The sequence below is a fragment of the Pimephales promelas genome, chromosome 2 (genome assembly GCF_988280905.1).
Source record: "Pimephales promelas chromosome 2, fPimPro1.hap1.1, whole genome shotgun sequence".
NCBI lineage: Eukaryota > Metazoa > Chordata > Actinopteri > Cypriniformes > Leuciscidae > Pimephales > Pimephales promelas.
Genome location: NC_142770.1, coordinates 6635598 through 6650431, shown reverse-complemented (window position 1 = coordinate 6650431; position 14834 = coordinate 6635598). Strand labels below are relative to the sequence as shown.

At 38.7% G+C, this 14834-nt stretch overlaps 1 protein-coding gene across 2 annotated transcripts in view; it reads left to right on the top strand.

Annotated features, from left to right (window-relative positions):
- Positions 1 to 14575, top strand: part of stab1 (stabilin 1) — a 43933-nt gene extending 29358 nt beyond the window's left edge. The window contains exons 42-69 of one of the 2 annotated variants that reach the window (XM_039691074.2): positions 52 to 177; positions 515 to 588; positions 679 to 750; positions 844 to 963; positions 1066 to 1113; positions 1198 to 1278; positions 1590 to 1745; positions 2136 to 2267; positions 2351 to 2410; positions 2506 to 2682; positions 3081 to 3167; positions 3981 to 4127; positions 5261 to 5317; positions 5605 to 5791; positions 5866 to 6015; positions 6515 to 6619; positions 7531 to 7638; positions 8566 to 8759; positions 8831 to 8975; positions 9254 to 9387; positions 10026 to 10191; positions 10285 to 10391; positions 12184 to 12303; positions 12466 to 12615; positions 12703 to 12816; positions 13609 to 13755; positions 14116 to 14223; positions 14341 to 14575. In XM_039691074.2, coding sequence (XP_039547008.2) covers positions 52 to 177; positions 515 to 588; positions 679 to 750; positions 844 to 963; positions 1066 to 1113; positions 1198 to 1278; positions 1590 to 1745; positions 2136 to 2267; positions 2351 to 2410; positions 2506 to 2682; positions 3081 to 3167; positions 3981 to 4127; positions 5261 to 5317; positions 5605 to 5791; positions 5866 to 6015; positions 6515 to 6619; positions 7531 to 7638; positions 8566 to 8759; positions 8831 to 8975; positions 9254 to 9387; positions 10026 to 10191; positions 10285 to 10391; positions 12184 to 12303; positions 12466 to 12615; positions 12703 to 12816; positions 13609 to 13755; positions 14116 to 14223; positions 14341 to 14379 — 3311 coding nt within the window. In that variant the 3' untranslated portion in view covers positions 14380 to 14575. The remainder of the gene's footprint in view (positions 1 to 51; positions 178 to 514; positions 589 to 678; positions 751 to 843; positions 964 to 1065; positions 1114 to 1197; positions 1279 to 1589; positions 1746 to 2135; positions 2268 to 2350; positions 2411 to 2505; positions 2683 to 3080; positions 3168 to 3980; positions 4128 to 5260; positions 5318 to 5604; positions 5792 to 5865; positions 6016 to 6514; positions 6620 to 7530; positions 7639 to 8565; positions 8760 to 8830; positions 8976 to 9253; positions 9388 to 10025; positions 10192 to 10284; positions 10392 to 12183; positions 12304 to 12465; positions 12616 to 12702; positions 12817 to 13608; positions 13756 to 14115; positions 14224 to 14340) is intronic. The other variant, XM_089133924.1, reaches the window with a different exon arrangement.
- The last annotated feature ends 259 nt before the right edge of the window (positions 14576 to 14834 follow it).

Sequence of the window (14834 nt, the reverse complement as noted above, 5' to 3'; positions counted from 1 at the left end):
TAATACACATTCCTGGTCTTATTGTAAATGCTTTGCGTACGCTTTCCACAGAACTTGACCCATGTGCCACTGAAAATGGAGGGTGTTCCACAAATGCAAACTGCACAAAAACATCGCCTGGTGAAAGGAGCTGTGCATGTCATGCTGGCTTCATTGGTGATGGGGTTGTGTGTCTCGGTAAAAGAGTGATTCACTTCCTGTAATATCCAAATGGGTAGAATGAATACAATGAAATTAGTTGGGGTTTTTTTTAGATTTGACGTGTCCATCAATGCATCTATTTTTGTTTAGCATTTTAAATTGTTCTGATTCCTATAGTGTTGTTGTTGTTGTGTAGAGGGTCTTGGTCTGCTGCCTATGGTTTCTTTGATGTTAATTTAGTATTAAAATTAGCATTATTATGTTTTATTTACCATTTCATGTACATGTGCTTAGGGTGTGCCTCAGGGCTCTGTATTGGGCTCAATTATCAGTTTTACTTTTTTAAACTTGTGTAATTGTGTTTTCACTACAGATTTGGACGCCTGCTTAGTGGACAATGGAGGATGTGACAAAAATGCTTTATGCATGAAAATCGGACCAAGCAGGGTTTGTGTCACCAATTTTAGTTAATGCCTAATAACAAGTGTTAACGTTAAGAAGTGAACGTTAAAATGTTATGCATTACATTTGTTACAGGTTGCATGTGCATGCAAGCCTGGTTTTACTTCCTATGGTAGTAAATGTTTGCCAGTTAATCCTTGTCGGAAGGTAACAGATTTCAAAGACAGTATTATGGCAAATTATTTTAAATCTATAAGATATTTTTTTGTATGCAATCATTTTTATTTTGTTATATTACAGAATAATGGCGACTGCAGTGTTAATGCTCTTTGTAGATACATCGGTGATGGGCAACGTAATTGCACATGTCATATTGGCTACAAAGGAGATGGTTTTAAGTGTGCAGGGACTGTCAGTAGAGTTAGTATCATTTAAGATTCGTTTTAGGTTAAATATAATGATTTACCAAACATGATAAACAACAACTTCTGCTTTTAAAATGAATCTCTGAATTAATTGCAGGAGCTTCTTCGTATTCCTGGGGCATCATGGTTGCGAACACGTTTTGGTGTAAGTGAATGTTTAAACTAGCTAATTTCTTTATGCATTTGAAATGTATTTACAATGATAATGTGAAATATGTGTATGTTATAGTTGATGGGAGTCCGAGATTTGTACAGTAAAGGACCTTTCACTGTATTTGCTCCTCATGACGATTATGTCGCTAATTTTTCGGTATGTTGCGCTCCCACAAACTGCATCACACAAAAATATTATAACATTATAAGTTGGTTCATTGCCTATGCTGAGAATTTTGCTTCCCTAATCTGATGTCACCTGATATTCAAGAAGTTAAGAAGAGACTTTTTAATATATCGGTATTGATTAGATATTAAAAGTATACGTTACATAATAAATGTTGTTTTTCGAAGATTGCAAAGGCACTTTTTTCTTTTGAAATAGTGTACACCATTGTACATTCGCACAAATCAAAAAGGATTAACTTCTTTTCTTTTGTTATTTCATATAATTTCTTGTCATGACAGACTCCACAGGTTGAAGCATTGATGAATTCAAGTCACATGTCAGACCTGATGCGTTACCACATTGTCAGTTGTGAAGAATTGCGTGAATCAGACCTCAAATCTGTTAAAGAAGTTGTCACCAGTAGCGGATATAAATTACGCTTCAGCGTTAGAGATGTGAGTACTTGAAGTTTCAAACACATTTTATATTTTCAATATTGAATTTTTCTCTGAATTAAAGTTGGAAATTAACAGTGGCTTGGGGAAACAAAAATGCCTTCCAAATTCAAGATACTCAAGGCCAAAAAACAATTATTCCAATGCCATGTTTGTAGTGTAAAGATGACTGTCGTGGAGGTTGATAACATTTTATTGGCAACAGCCTATAGTAGCTATTCTGATTGATTCATTGAATTGAATACATCTAATTTTACAAATAAAAGACAACACAGATCAATCTAATTAGGTGATTATAACAATTTCCCCTACAAAGGTGAAAAAATGTCTCTGCAAATCATTTGCCCTTATTGGAAAAGTTGATCTGAACCATATGCCTTTGTCTCTCAGGGTGTTGTGTACATCAATGACAATACAAAGATCATCACCAGTGACATTGAGTGCTCCAACGGAGTCATACATGTTATTGACAAGGTCCTCTTTCCGAACGAACTAACGGGCAAGGCAGAGATCAACACTACTGTAATGGCTACCATTTTTTTTTCAAGTGTAAAATATTTAATGAAAATATAATTCCACAAAGTGAAACTCAATTTATGTTGCAGTTGAACATTACAGCAGCTGCTGAACAATATGGCTTCAAAATCTTCAGCAAGCTCCTGCAGGTCATATTTTTTGCTGTGGATTCAGATCTTTTTGGTTATCCATCCAGATGCATTATTCTTACAATATCTTGCCTGTCATGCCTTCATCTATACAGGATGCGGAACTGATGCATGTGGTGCAACATCAACCCTTTTACCCGTTCACCATGTTCTGGCCAACGGATGACGCTTTTAACAGACTCCCTGAGGATAGAAAGAAATGGCTGTACAGCGAAGACCATCGTGATAAACTACAAGCCTACCTCAAAGCTCACATAGTCCGCGACCAGAATGTAAATGAGACTCTGTGAAATGATTTAAAACATTTAATGAAATCAAATTATATATCGTCCCCTTGGAATTATAAGGTTCTATCTGCGTTCTGAGCAGTTTTGAGATATTGAGCTTCAAAGTTTTTGCATTCCATATAGGAAAATGTGTATGGGGAACATGTTTCTTTCAAAGATAAAAATAACAGGGAGCCTAAATGTACAAAACACATCACATAATGTAAATAAATTGCCACAGAATAAGAATATGTGAATAACTCAATTTTGACAAAAATGTCAGATAGAACCTTATAATTCCAAGGGGACGATATCAAAATACCATGGGGTTACCATTGGACTATGGTACTGCCCTAGTACTTTCTTTTAAGGGTCACAAAACTGTTTTGGTTGTATGTTTCCAGGTAGTTGCTGTTGCTCTTCCTGCTGAGAAAAGCATGGAAACAATGATTGGTTCCGAGCTCACCTTCAAATGCAACAAAGATTTAACTGTAAGTATTTGGAGGAGGAATAATGTCTCTATAAAGCCTGAGAAAGATCCAACCCCTAAGGGTTGACTGGACCAATAAGCAAGGTGAAATGTCCGAGTGGGAAGGTTGCTCTAGAGTTTTTGTGTCAAGCATGGTTATACCTTCATTAATGGTCAGATAGATACAACACATCCACACTGCATTCTAGAAGAAGGTGATGTACGTCATTAAATGAGGATTAATTTGGTTGGAGGCATGATACAGGTGAGAATACATTGATCGTTAGTTGGTTGAATACCAAGGTACAAACCAAAATATATACATAATAGTACACAAGAAAGACAGTAAATCATTTACACAATGCTATGATGCATGTTCATTTATTAATCAGTTAGTCTATGATTAATGCAGCAAAGTGCAAACTATGTCTTCCCATTGTCTTTCTCTTGTGCACGTGGCCACATTCCTGTGGTGGAGGTCGTAAAATCTCCTTATCAGCCCTGTAACATGACACTGTTTCTGCCCTTGTGTTCGTTTCATTTAGAGTTTCATAAACCTTTGTCTGATGGGTCAAGACCCTCCAAAATCAAATCTAGTTTCTGGAATGAACATTTGTGGAACAGAACATTTATTTTTGGAAATATTAAGACATATTTCGCTTTTTACATTTAAAACTTGACATGAGCCAATTTAGCTAACTCATCCTGATAAAATATGAGATTGGGAACTACATCCTGCACCATTGTGAATTAATTTGAAGTGTTTCATTCATTGGCGTTTTATTGTTAGACATTTGAATGTAAATTTGCTCACGTCTCATTGACTGATTTTCAGGGCGACATCTTAATCAATGGAAACAACGCCAGAATAGTAGCGCGAAACATGCGGTTCGTTTCAGGAATCGCTCATGGGATTGACCAGCTACTGGAGCCGCCGAGTATTGGCGCTCGCTGCGATGACTTTGCAAGCAAAGAGATAAAGGTACAAAACTTGTTGTTGATTTGAGACTAAGGTCGTGTGTCCACCAAAGCATTTTTAGCCAGCTGAAAACGCTTGACGCTCTGCTGAAGACGCCGTGCTTTGGGCGCTTGAGAGCGTTTTGGCAGGGCAGCGTTTTTTCCGTTGAGACGTTTCGTTGCTATGATACAGAATATCCGCAGCAGTTTAATGTTGTGACAGTTGGTCGGTGTGGTTTTAGTCCCGCCCCTCCTCCACTGTGATTGGACGGCTGAGTAAAAAGTGACAGTGATGAGCGCTGCGTTTTATCCAAAGTTGAACATTTTTCAACTCCCAGCGACCAGTAAAAGCGCTGGGCGCTCGGCGGTTCAGCGTGAAAAAAAAACGCTCAGCGCCTCGGTACGCTCATGGTGTTTAAAAAACACGGCGCTCCCATTGAAAACAATTGAAAACATACGCCAGGCGCGTGGAAAAGCGCTTTGGTGGACACACGGCCTAAGATAATGTTCATGCTCTTTAGGCCGTGTGTCCACCAAAGCGTTTTTATCCAGCTGAAAACGCTAGACGCTCTGCTGAAGACGCCGTGCTTTGGGCGCTTGAGAGCGTTTTGGCAGCGCAGCGTTTTTTCCGTTGAGACGTTCCGTTGCTATGATACAGAATATCCGCAGCAGTTGAATGTTGTGACAGTTGGTCGGTGTGGTATTAGTCCCGCCCCTCCTCCACTGTGATTGGACGGCTGGGTAAAAAGTGACAGTGATGAGCGCTGCGTTTTATCCAAAGTTGAACATTTTTCAACTCCCAGCGACCAGTAAAAAACGCTGGGCGCTCGGCGCTTCAGCGTGAAAAAAAAACGCTCAGCGCCTCGGTACGCTCATGCCGTTTAAAAAACGCGGCGCTCCCATTGAAAACAATTGAAAACATACGCCAGACACGTGGAAAAACGCTTTGGTGGACACACGGCCTTATATATATTACATTTTTTGTGATCTATATTTATATCACAAAAATGGGACAAAATAAAAAACGTAAAGCACAATTTAAAAAAATCTAGTTATTGTTCAGTTTAGTTCCACTACTGGCACAACTTGCTTCAAAGTGATTTGAACATTAAAACACATGGGCTTTCCTAACGTTGTTATAACATTGTTTGTTTTCAGGGAATTTGCGGTTCTTGCGGTGTGCAACCCCGTTGTCCCATCGGATCAGTGGACACAGTGAGTGTATCTCATCATCTTGTTGATTTGTGGTTCTGCTGCGGTAACATAACTTCAGCAGTCAGCACTTGATTGACTTACGTTTAGTTATTTTTAGGTTGTGTTGCTTTAGAAAAACTTAAACAGGCGGCACTTTATTGACTTACTTTTTGTTATCTTTTGGTTTAATGATGTTTTGTTGACTTTTTTAGATTTTCTGGTTCTGTTGCATTAACAAAACTTTAGCAGTCAGCACTATATTGACTTATACGTAGCATGCATTGATCCAGACTGATCTCTTCTTACAGAACAGAACTAGCATATGCAGACGACCCTATTCCCCTTACATGCACAGGCGGCCCAGTTATTACGGTTTGTACTCGTACGGTTACGGATACAACTCCTACAGAGATTGGGTTGGCTGTAATCGGATATGTACGAAAATGATGTGGGATGCAAAGTGCTGTAAAAACCACTTCGGAAGAGACTGTCAAGGTGAGAATTGAACAAATGCTGCATGAAATGATGGAGCCAGTAGGTGTAAAACTGTGTGTTGGTTTGTGGTTTAGTGTGTCCTGGTGGTCTCGAGGCGCCGTGTGGAGAGCATGGAGACTGCGATGACGGGCTCATCGGCACAGGAATATGTAAATGTCACACAGGTTTTGTTGGCACAGGCTGTGAGCTGTGTGAAAGGAATCACTTTGGGCCAAACTGCACAGGTAACCCATTCAGTCAGCCCTGCTTTAAAACCGTCAACTATTCCTAAACAGTCCAATTCCTTATGCAATATACACAAGCATTGGTGAAAATCAGGACAACCGAACTATAAGAATAATTATGCAGAGTACTACATAATATGCAGGAACCGGGTCCAAAAAGTACAGGACTGTAGGTAGAAATTAAAAGATAAAATAGAGCTACTGACAAGTTGGCTGGTACTATTTTGATGGAAATTATTGTCAGTTTTCACACTTTTCGAATAGTTTTTGTTCTTTGCATAAATCTTTGCATAAATCTCACAAAAATATAGTGAGGTTTATGCTTTATGCTCTAAAATTTGAGAATTTTCCAAAAGGGTAAGAAAAATAAACTTTCATTTTTTAAGTTCACGGGTTATTGGAGACTGATTTGTTTAAATCGAAATGTATTTTTATGGTAGTTGTACTATACTTTGTTTTAACAGCTGTAATTCACAATTTATCATTTTTTTTCTCACAGCATGTAACTGCACCCTCAATGGCAAGTGTGAGGACAGTCTGGATGGTGATGGCAGCTGTTTCTGTCAAGAGGGGTGGACTGGTAAATACTGTGAATCCAAAATCGGTAAGAGCAGGCTTCACATGAAAAACTATATTGATTGTATTGGGATTATTAAAATATGTTTGGGGTTAAATATGAGACGAAATCTGCGTAGATTACCACCGAAAATGTTTTTGACTTGTTCAACAATGAAAATAAATGAATTGTTGACAAATATCAACATGTTGCCCCTTAAAGGGGCATGGTGGAGGAAAAAATATGAGATGGGTCGAAAATTTTGTCAATGTTTTGCTTTTTTTTTTTACAAATATTTTGCATTCCCTTGCGAAACTTTGCATTCACAAGTAAAATATTTGCATTTCCCTGAAGGAACTTTGCGCTCGTTCATAAAATGTTTGCGTTCTCCTGAGAAACTTTGCGTTCATTCACAAAAAAATTTGCGTTCCCCCAAAAAATTTGTGTTCGCTTGCAAAATATTTGAGTTCCCCGACAAACTTTGCATTCGCTCTCAAAATGTTTGCGTTCCCCCGACAAACTTTACGTTTGTTCACAAAATGTTTGCTTTCACCATCTCATGTTTTTTTTTCCATCAGCATGTCAGGTTCTTAAAAAAGTATTTAGAACAAGACAAATTTACTTTTATAAAATGTTTACATTTTGAAGATATTAAATGAAACCAGATTTTGTGATGTTTATACAAAAAAAACAAGAAAAAAAGTATATTGTTTATGAAAAATAAACACATTTCTTATAGTATATCTATAGTATTTATTTTATAATGATTAATAAATATATTACCTTGAAACAAGTTCAGTTATCTTCAAAATGTAAAACAAGACAAAATCCTGATTTAGATTTTTTTTGCAGCAATTCATAACTTTAAATGTAAAATTTCTGGTTTTCTATCAAGGGCATTTTGTTGTTTGTTTAAAGCATTTTTTAACCAACACTCTCTTTTGCCTGTTATTTAACAGGGGTCAAGCCGGTCTGCTCTCCCACATGTGGTCTCAACGCAATATGCCTCCCTAATAATCAGTGTGAATGTGTGCCACCCTATGGTGGAGATGGCATCAACTGCACGGGTGGGTTATGAATCACATCTAATGTATTAAGAACAAGAACGATAGCTATAAAAGCAATATCATTCTGTTTATTCGAAGCACGTACTCTTGTTATGTTGTTGCGAACATAACGTTATGTTGGTGTGAACGGGTCTTTAGACTAGAATAAGATGTAAGTCTATTCTGAATTCACATGTACTACTGCCATAAATTCACTTAAGATATTAAGTCTTAAAGTTGCAGTCTGGCGTTTTTCCTCTTTGTCGCCATCTCTGTTCGAAATCTGCAATTGCAGTCATTGGCGGAATTATCAACTTTTCGTGAGTTGTACTTCAACACCCTTGACACGGCACAGCGTGGATGAACACAATGTTTGAGGAGACTGTGTGGCAGTCTTTTGCATTTTACAGCGGGTGAATCTGTTGTTACTGGTGATTGTCGTTTGAATCTTTCTGGATCCGCCATCAAATTAATACGTTTAATTATATCAAGTGCAGTGAGAAAAGGCTATAACTCTCCACCTCCAATATCCTCACACGCAATATAACCTACTAGCCGAGACTCTTCTTTATGTGTACAAATTTGACGTAAATGACGCAAAGACATGGTCGAATCTCCCGCGGAAATCCACCAGTGCCACTGAAATTAAAAAGATTATTACAAGCTTACCGCTTTGAATCGAGCTATGGCAAGCAGATAGCTTTGAACACTGGCTTGTTATGTATTTTCTCAAATATGTATTTTGGATCATTTTTAGCTATAAAAAATATATATATATTAAAATGTTCCTTTATTTGCTCTCCCATCATTTTCCTTCAAAGTATCTAGATTTAAGAATTAACACGTATTTGTAATGGAAAACAAGAAGTGTACTAATTCGTAGACTTATTGTGGATGCTTCCCAATGGATAAAATCAAATTTCATCCTACATTTCGGCTTTTTTTTAGCACCGGATCTTTGCAGTGAATATAACGGAGGCTGCCACGGAGAAGCAGACTGTTTGCAGACCGGTATCAACGTCAACTGTTCCTGTCGGACCGGATACTCTGGAGACGGACGCATCTGCGTGCCCATCAACCGATGTGTAGAGGAGGTCAACGGTGGCTGCAGCGATTTCGCGGAATGCATTTTCACCGGACCTGTACGTGGAACTTTTGCTTTTCATTGTTGTTATTTGGCGAGAGCTGTTGTGTAACATCTACCTTGTGGCAGAACAAGAGGCGCTGCGAATGTCTCACGGGGTACGTGGGAAACGGAATCCAGTGCTTGGAGAAAGTGGTGCCCCCTGTTGACCGCTGTCTGGAGGACAACGGCGGCTGTGACCCCAAAGCGATGTGCAAAGACCTTCATTTCCACAGTATGATGTTTACTATTTAAAAAAGTATTTAAGACAATACACAAAGTTTGGTGTATGTAAGTGCTGCTGAAGTGGACATTTCTGACTCACGGCTTGTAAAGATGTGTATTGTAATTGAAATCGACAGACACAAGTAGATAAAGTGTAATAAATGTTTTAATTCCACTGATCTAAAAACTGTCCAAATAGCCCAAAATCTCATTGGCCAATGCATGAAACACTGCTTTTTCCTGTAGTGTCTTACCTTAGAAACAAAGGATTTCGTTCTTGCGTTTCAGCAAAAACTGCAGGTGTTTTCCACCTGCGCTCTTCTGAGGGGAAGTATAAACTGGATTTCATCCGAGCCCAGGAAGCTTGTAAGGCTGAGGGAGCCACTCTTGCCACATTCTCGCAGCTGTCTGATGCGCAACAGGTGACATTTGACCCCGACACACATCCTGCATTTACGGTCTGGAAACAGCAACAGCTTTTGAGCTTAAGGTGCCAAACAATATCGCTGCCAAAAAATGTCTATAGTGAATGTAAGAATCACAGCTCATCAAAGTCACATGACCAACTTGAATATGAGCGAAAACTGCATGGGGAGCCATTTCGCCCTCCTGCGAAACTCCGATTCCTATTGAAATTGATTTTCGCTCAATGGTAAATGTGATGCAGCTTACTGCGGTTCTGCAAACAATTTTGCACTTTTTAAATCATACATACTATTTATTAAATCATACATTTGCGTGAGGGGAAAAACTTTCAAAAATTAGAATAAATAAATCTTGGATGATGTTTTTCTTCATCACTAGTCAATTGATTTTTACATACAGTTTTGTTAGTTTATTATAAAATAAAGCTTTTTTTTAGTACTTTCCATTAATCAAAAATCACATTTCCACAAAAATATGTATACTGTGATCAAACATTGATAATGATTGATAATGACAAATGTTTCTTGAGCACCAAATCATATTAGTATGATTTCTGAAGGATCATGTGACGGTGAAAACTGGAGTAATGGCTGGATAATTTCCATTATAAAATAAAGCTTTTCTTTTGTTTCAGTTGGGAATGCATCTATGTGTGGCAGGATGGATTGACGGGATGAAAGTGGGCTATCCGATCCGGTTTCCCTCTGCTAAATGTGGAGACAATCATGTCGGTATTGTGTTGTACAATGATCCAGTCAACACCAGTTGGCCGTATGATGCGTACTGCTACAGGATGAATGGTCAGGAAATGCTTCTAATTTAAATTGTAATTTAATATTTTACAGAATCTAAGCAGTCTTGATTTGATAGACGGACATTTTTTTCTTATACAGAGGTGTCTTGTGAATGTGGACCTGGATATGTTGGAAGTGGGGAATTCTGTAATGGAGACTTGGCCTCGGTTGTTGCCTCCACTTCCAATTTTTCAGTGTTTTACACAGTAAGTGACCTCAAACTACAGAAAATAATGTCGCGTTAACAATGTTTACAGTAAACTTGTACTGTGCATTATCGTAAACTCAAGTATTTATATACTACTGTTCAAAAGTTTGGGGTTTTCTGACTGAAATTAGTACGTTTATTCAGCAAGGACGCATTAAATTGATCAAAAGAGATAGTAAAGACATTAAGGCCACATCCACACGAAGCCAAAGCTTTCCCTAGCCGATGTCTTTTTTTCCTCGTTAAAAAAAAAAATCCGTAAACACGGCGGCATCTCGAAAAATAGACGTATTACAGACGTCTTTTGAAAACCTTAAAATATTACTGACCCCAAAATTCAGAAATATATTCCTGGTCAGTCACTTAAACATTAATTATAACATAATTTTCATTTTAAAGGGGTCATGAACTGGCTTTTAAAATTTTATTATATTGTTGTCTGAGGTCAACTTATGACGTTCGCTTGGTTTTTGCATTCAAAAACATCCAAATGAATAAGTAATAGGCTATTTTGTACCTAATTTGTGAGCCTTCCTGAAAAACGGTCGGTTTTTATGGACGTACGTGTCGCACTGAAGACTTGGAAATAAACGCCCACTGCTGTGAATGGATAACAGTTTTGCATATTATAATAAGTTTAACTCACCCGTCGGTGTAGGTACGTGGGGGAAAACGTCCAATGTTGTCAAATGCAACCGGATTCGCCCATACATGTTCAACCAAGAGTCCGTTTGTAGCACAATTCCTGTCAGATCCAATATAGACGGCACAGCACGTTCTTTACTCTTAATCGTCTGCAAATCCAGTCTTGTTTACAAAAAAATCCTCAGTGAAATGAAGTGAACAGACGAGGATGTTTTACCCTCATCAGCTGGAACGTCATTAAAAATAAAGTTTATCCATGAAGTCCTATTGGAATCCAGAGGAAGCTTATGGAGCAACTGTCTTCCACAACCAGGCACTGCACAATATTCTGTATTGCTCGGTAGAACGATCCGGTTTGTCATCACGCGGTAGGCATGTATGTTAGGCTACTTAGCTATGCGTGTAATACGCGAATTGGTGGGCGGGGCTAAACCGGCCGTGTTGTTGAAGTAGGTGTTGATCTTCTTCTGCTGGGGTGGTGTTTTAACCCCTTCGACGTCATAGTTTCCCACTTTTAAAAACGAGGCGTTTTCAGAGGCTGTGTCAATAAAAGCTTTTATTGGACTAACAAGGACGTTTTCAGTTCTGAAACTTACAGGATATTCTTATAATATGATGACCTCTTAGATGTCAAAAGCTCAAGGAAAATTTGATTTCCCAGTTCATCACCCCTTTAAATTACAACTTCTATCTACTCAATGTCAAGAAAATTAAAAGGAGGGAAATAAAGCGCTCAAGTAAGTCAAAGAGGAATTTGATCAAATAAGATGAATGTTTTTGGAATCCAGCTTCCAAAACATCAGAAAATGTCCTGAATCCATTGCTAAAACAGATGTTTATGCTGTTGTTTCCCTTCCAAAATAATGCCACTTCCTGGAGGATGATGTCACCAAGGAACTGGCTTTTCTAATTAAAAGCAAAAGACTAACAGACAGTGGATGGAAAACATGTTCCCCAAAAAAACATTTTGTTTTCAATAATTTTGGTTTAAGAGTTGAAAAATTAAGCAATGAACAACAACTGAAGTGAATAGATTTTATGTCACTCAATTTCTGCCAATAGAAATTAAGCAATATATTCAACAAGGAACATTCCTCTAATTTCATAACAATGGAGTCATGTTTCCTGTCGGTTTCCTTCTACAGACTTTACTGAAGTACGCCGAGGATGGAGAGGAGGGCAAGAACCTGCTGAAGTCCTTGTCCGACAAATCGTTAAACATTACACTTTTTGTACCCAATAATGGCGGTTTCTCTGTAAACAAGGTGATTATCAATATGAGCCAACAATAATTCTCATATGAACATTTTTGTAAGTGTGGATGAGTCAGAGAAAACTAAGAGGAAGACAACTAACAAAGAAAAGAAGGAACCATTTGGACACGCTCTTTCTCTGCTGGGCTTTATTCAGTTTGTGTCCTTTTTCAGACTTTATCATGGAGGGATTTGCAGTATCATATATCTAGCATCAATAGTCTTCACTACTACGAGGACATGAAGCACAACACTTTAATCCCGTCTCGCCTGGGCTCCGACCTCATTGTAACGATTCCCTCCAATTCCACCAGTCAGGCTGAGGTAAACAAAGCCACGCAGCTTTACACCGCTTAGGGCTCACTTTCTAGACAATATCAAGCAATCTGTATGTTTTATTGGTTTTAACAGAACTCTCAACCCCAAAAACTGGTGAATAAGAAGGTTATATTGGACTGGAACATTCCAGCCATCAATGGTCTGATCCATGTCATCGATGGGCCTTTGAGAGCTCCACCTGTTCCAGTAAGTGGCCACTATTTTTTGAGTACAATGGCGCATATTGGAGAACTGCTTTGCTTTTTGGATGTACAGACAGAATTAATTTAGAGGATCATGGATAATTGCATTAACACCAATGGTTTAGATTGCTGCAGTTATGTTTTGCACTTTTCATCAATCCACCCAAACATCCATCCACCCGCCCCCCTGTCCATTCCTCTATTTATCCATCCATCCTCCCACCCATCCCTCTATCCAGCCACCCACCCCTCTATCCAGCCAACCAAATCCCTCTGCTCTCTCTATCCAGCCACCCACCCATCCCTACACCCATCCATCCCTCTATCTATCCACCCACCCACCCATCCTTCTATCCACCCACCCATCCTCTATCCATCCATCCGTCCGTCCGTCTGTCCATTCTTAAATTTAATCTCAAAATATCACCAGACTATCTAAAGCAAGTCAACATCCTGTTTGCCATAGTATTAGTAGTTGACATCTACATTTATGCATCTAACGCTTTTATCCAAAGCGTCTTACATTGCATTTTCAAGGTACACATTTATCCATTCTTATCAGTTCTTGCTTTCCCTGGGAATCGAACCCATGACCTTGGCATTCCAAGCGCCGACGCTCTACTGTTAGAAAGATGGTTCTGCAGTGGGTACTGTCTAATAGACATAGTAGTAGACAGCCATGCATAGCTTTGTCAAAATATAGACCCCACAAATAAAATTCTCAATCAATATTTTTTTAAATTATAAAAGTCGTTAATAGTGTTACATACAGTGAAATTTACAATCTAATTCTCAGGTGCCAGCAGTCCTTCCGATCTCACAGTCCAGCGGTGTCGCAGTGACCACTGTGCTGATTATCCTCGCCATTGTTGGGATTGTCGCTGGGTTTGCATACTATTTCTTCAAGCACAAGAATGATGCCTTTCGCTTCCAGTACTTCAAGGTAAATTGGCTTAATGGAGCTTCAGATTATCTTGACTTGACAAAGACACTTTACCGTTGTTCAAACCTGACCTAAATGTCTGACTCTAATGTGTTATATCTATCTATGACTATGCGGATGAATTTGACCCTTCACGATCACGACAGATAATGCTTTACAAATGAAACCTGTCAGACAGCTACATGGCAATTTATCTGTTTAATAAAATACTTTACTCACCTGTAAAGTACTAAAAATTACATCGCCACGTTGCTTTCACAACATTTCAAATCCCTCAATTCTCGCCATCTCCGAAAAGCCAAGCCAATGTTGATTCTGGTTAAAGATGAATGAGTGTAATGTCTTATTTATTGTTAACAGAATGATGATGAAGATGGTGCTTCCACCAAAGGTGGTGGAAACCCTGCTTTAGTATCCATCCCAAACCCTTTATACAGCGGCCACAGGGCATTTGCAGAACCATTTGGGGTAAATATAGAAAAACTTATGTGCTTGTAATTTTAACAACTTGCCATTATTTGACCATTTCTACTGGTCAAACACATTTGTAGATGAGTTATCCTTATCTGTATTTCTTTGTTTCAGGATTCAGCCGCTACAGACACACCCAACCTCCTCGACTAGCACAGACAGCAGCGTCAACCTCCTTTCCCTTTGTTTACCTGCTATGAGTCAACAACTACAGACTACCTGGCTGGAGGAAGTTGCCACAACACTTTTCTATATGGTTGAACCTAAAAATAAAAGGCCGTAATTATGTCCTAGACAACACAAGCCTACTGTGGTGCTTTCATTTCAATAAAGAAATCTGCTAAAAACACTGGGCACATTTGTTAGTTTACCTGTTGTTTTTGAGAGGGTTCTCTACTGGGTCAATCATGAAGAAAATCAACTGCCCAGAGACTAAAACCTGGGGTCTCATTAATGTCTCCAACTGCAATGGATAATCCCAAAGGTCTTGTTGACATAATAGAAGAGTATTTTTGTCTTGTTCACTCATATTGCTGACCACTGAAGCATAACGCAGGAGGGAGAAGAGTGAAAAATCCCCAGAGGAAAACGACCACCTGTTTATACTA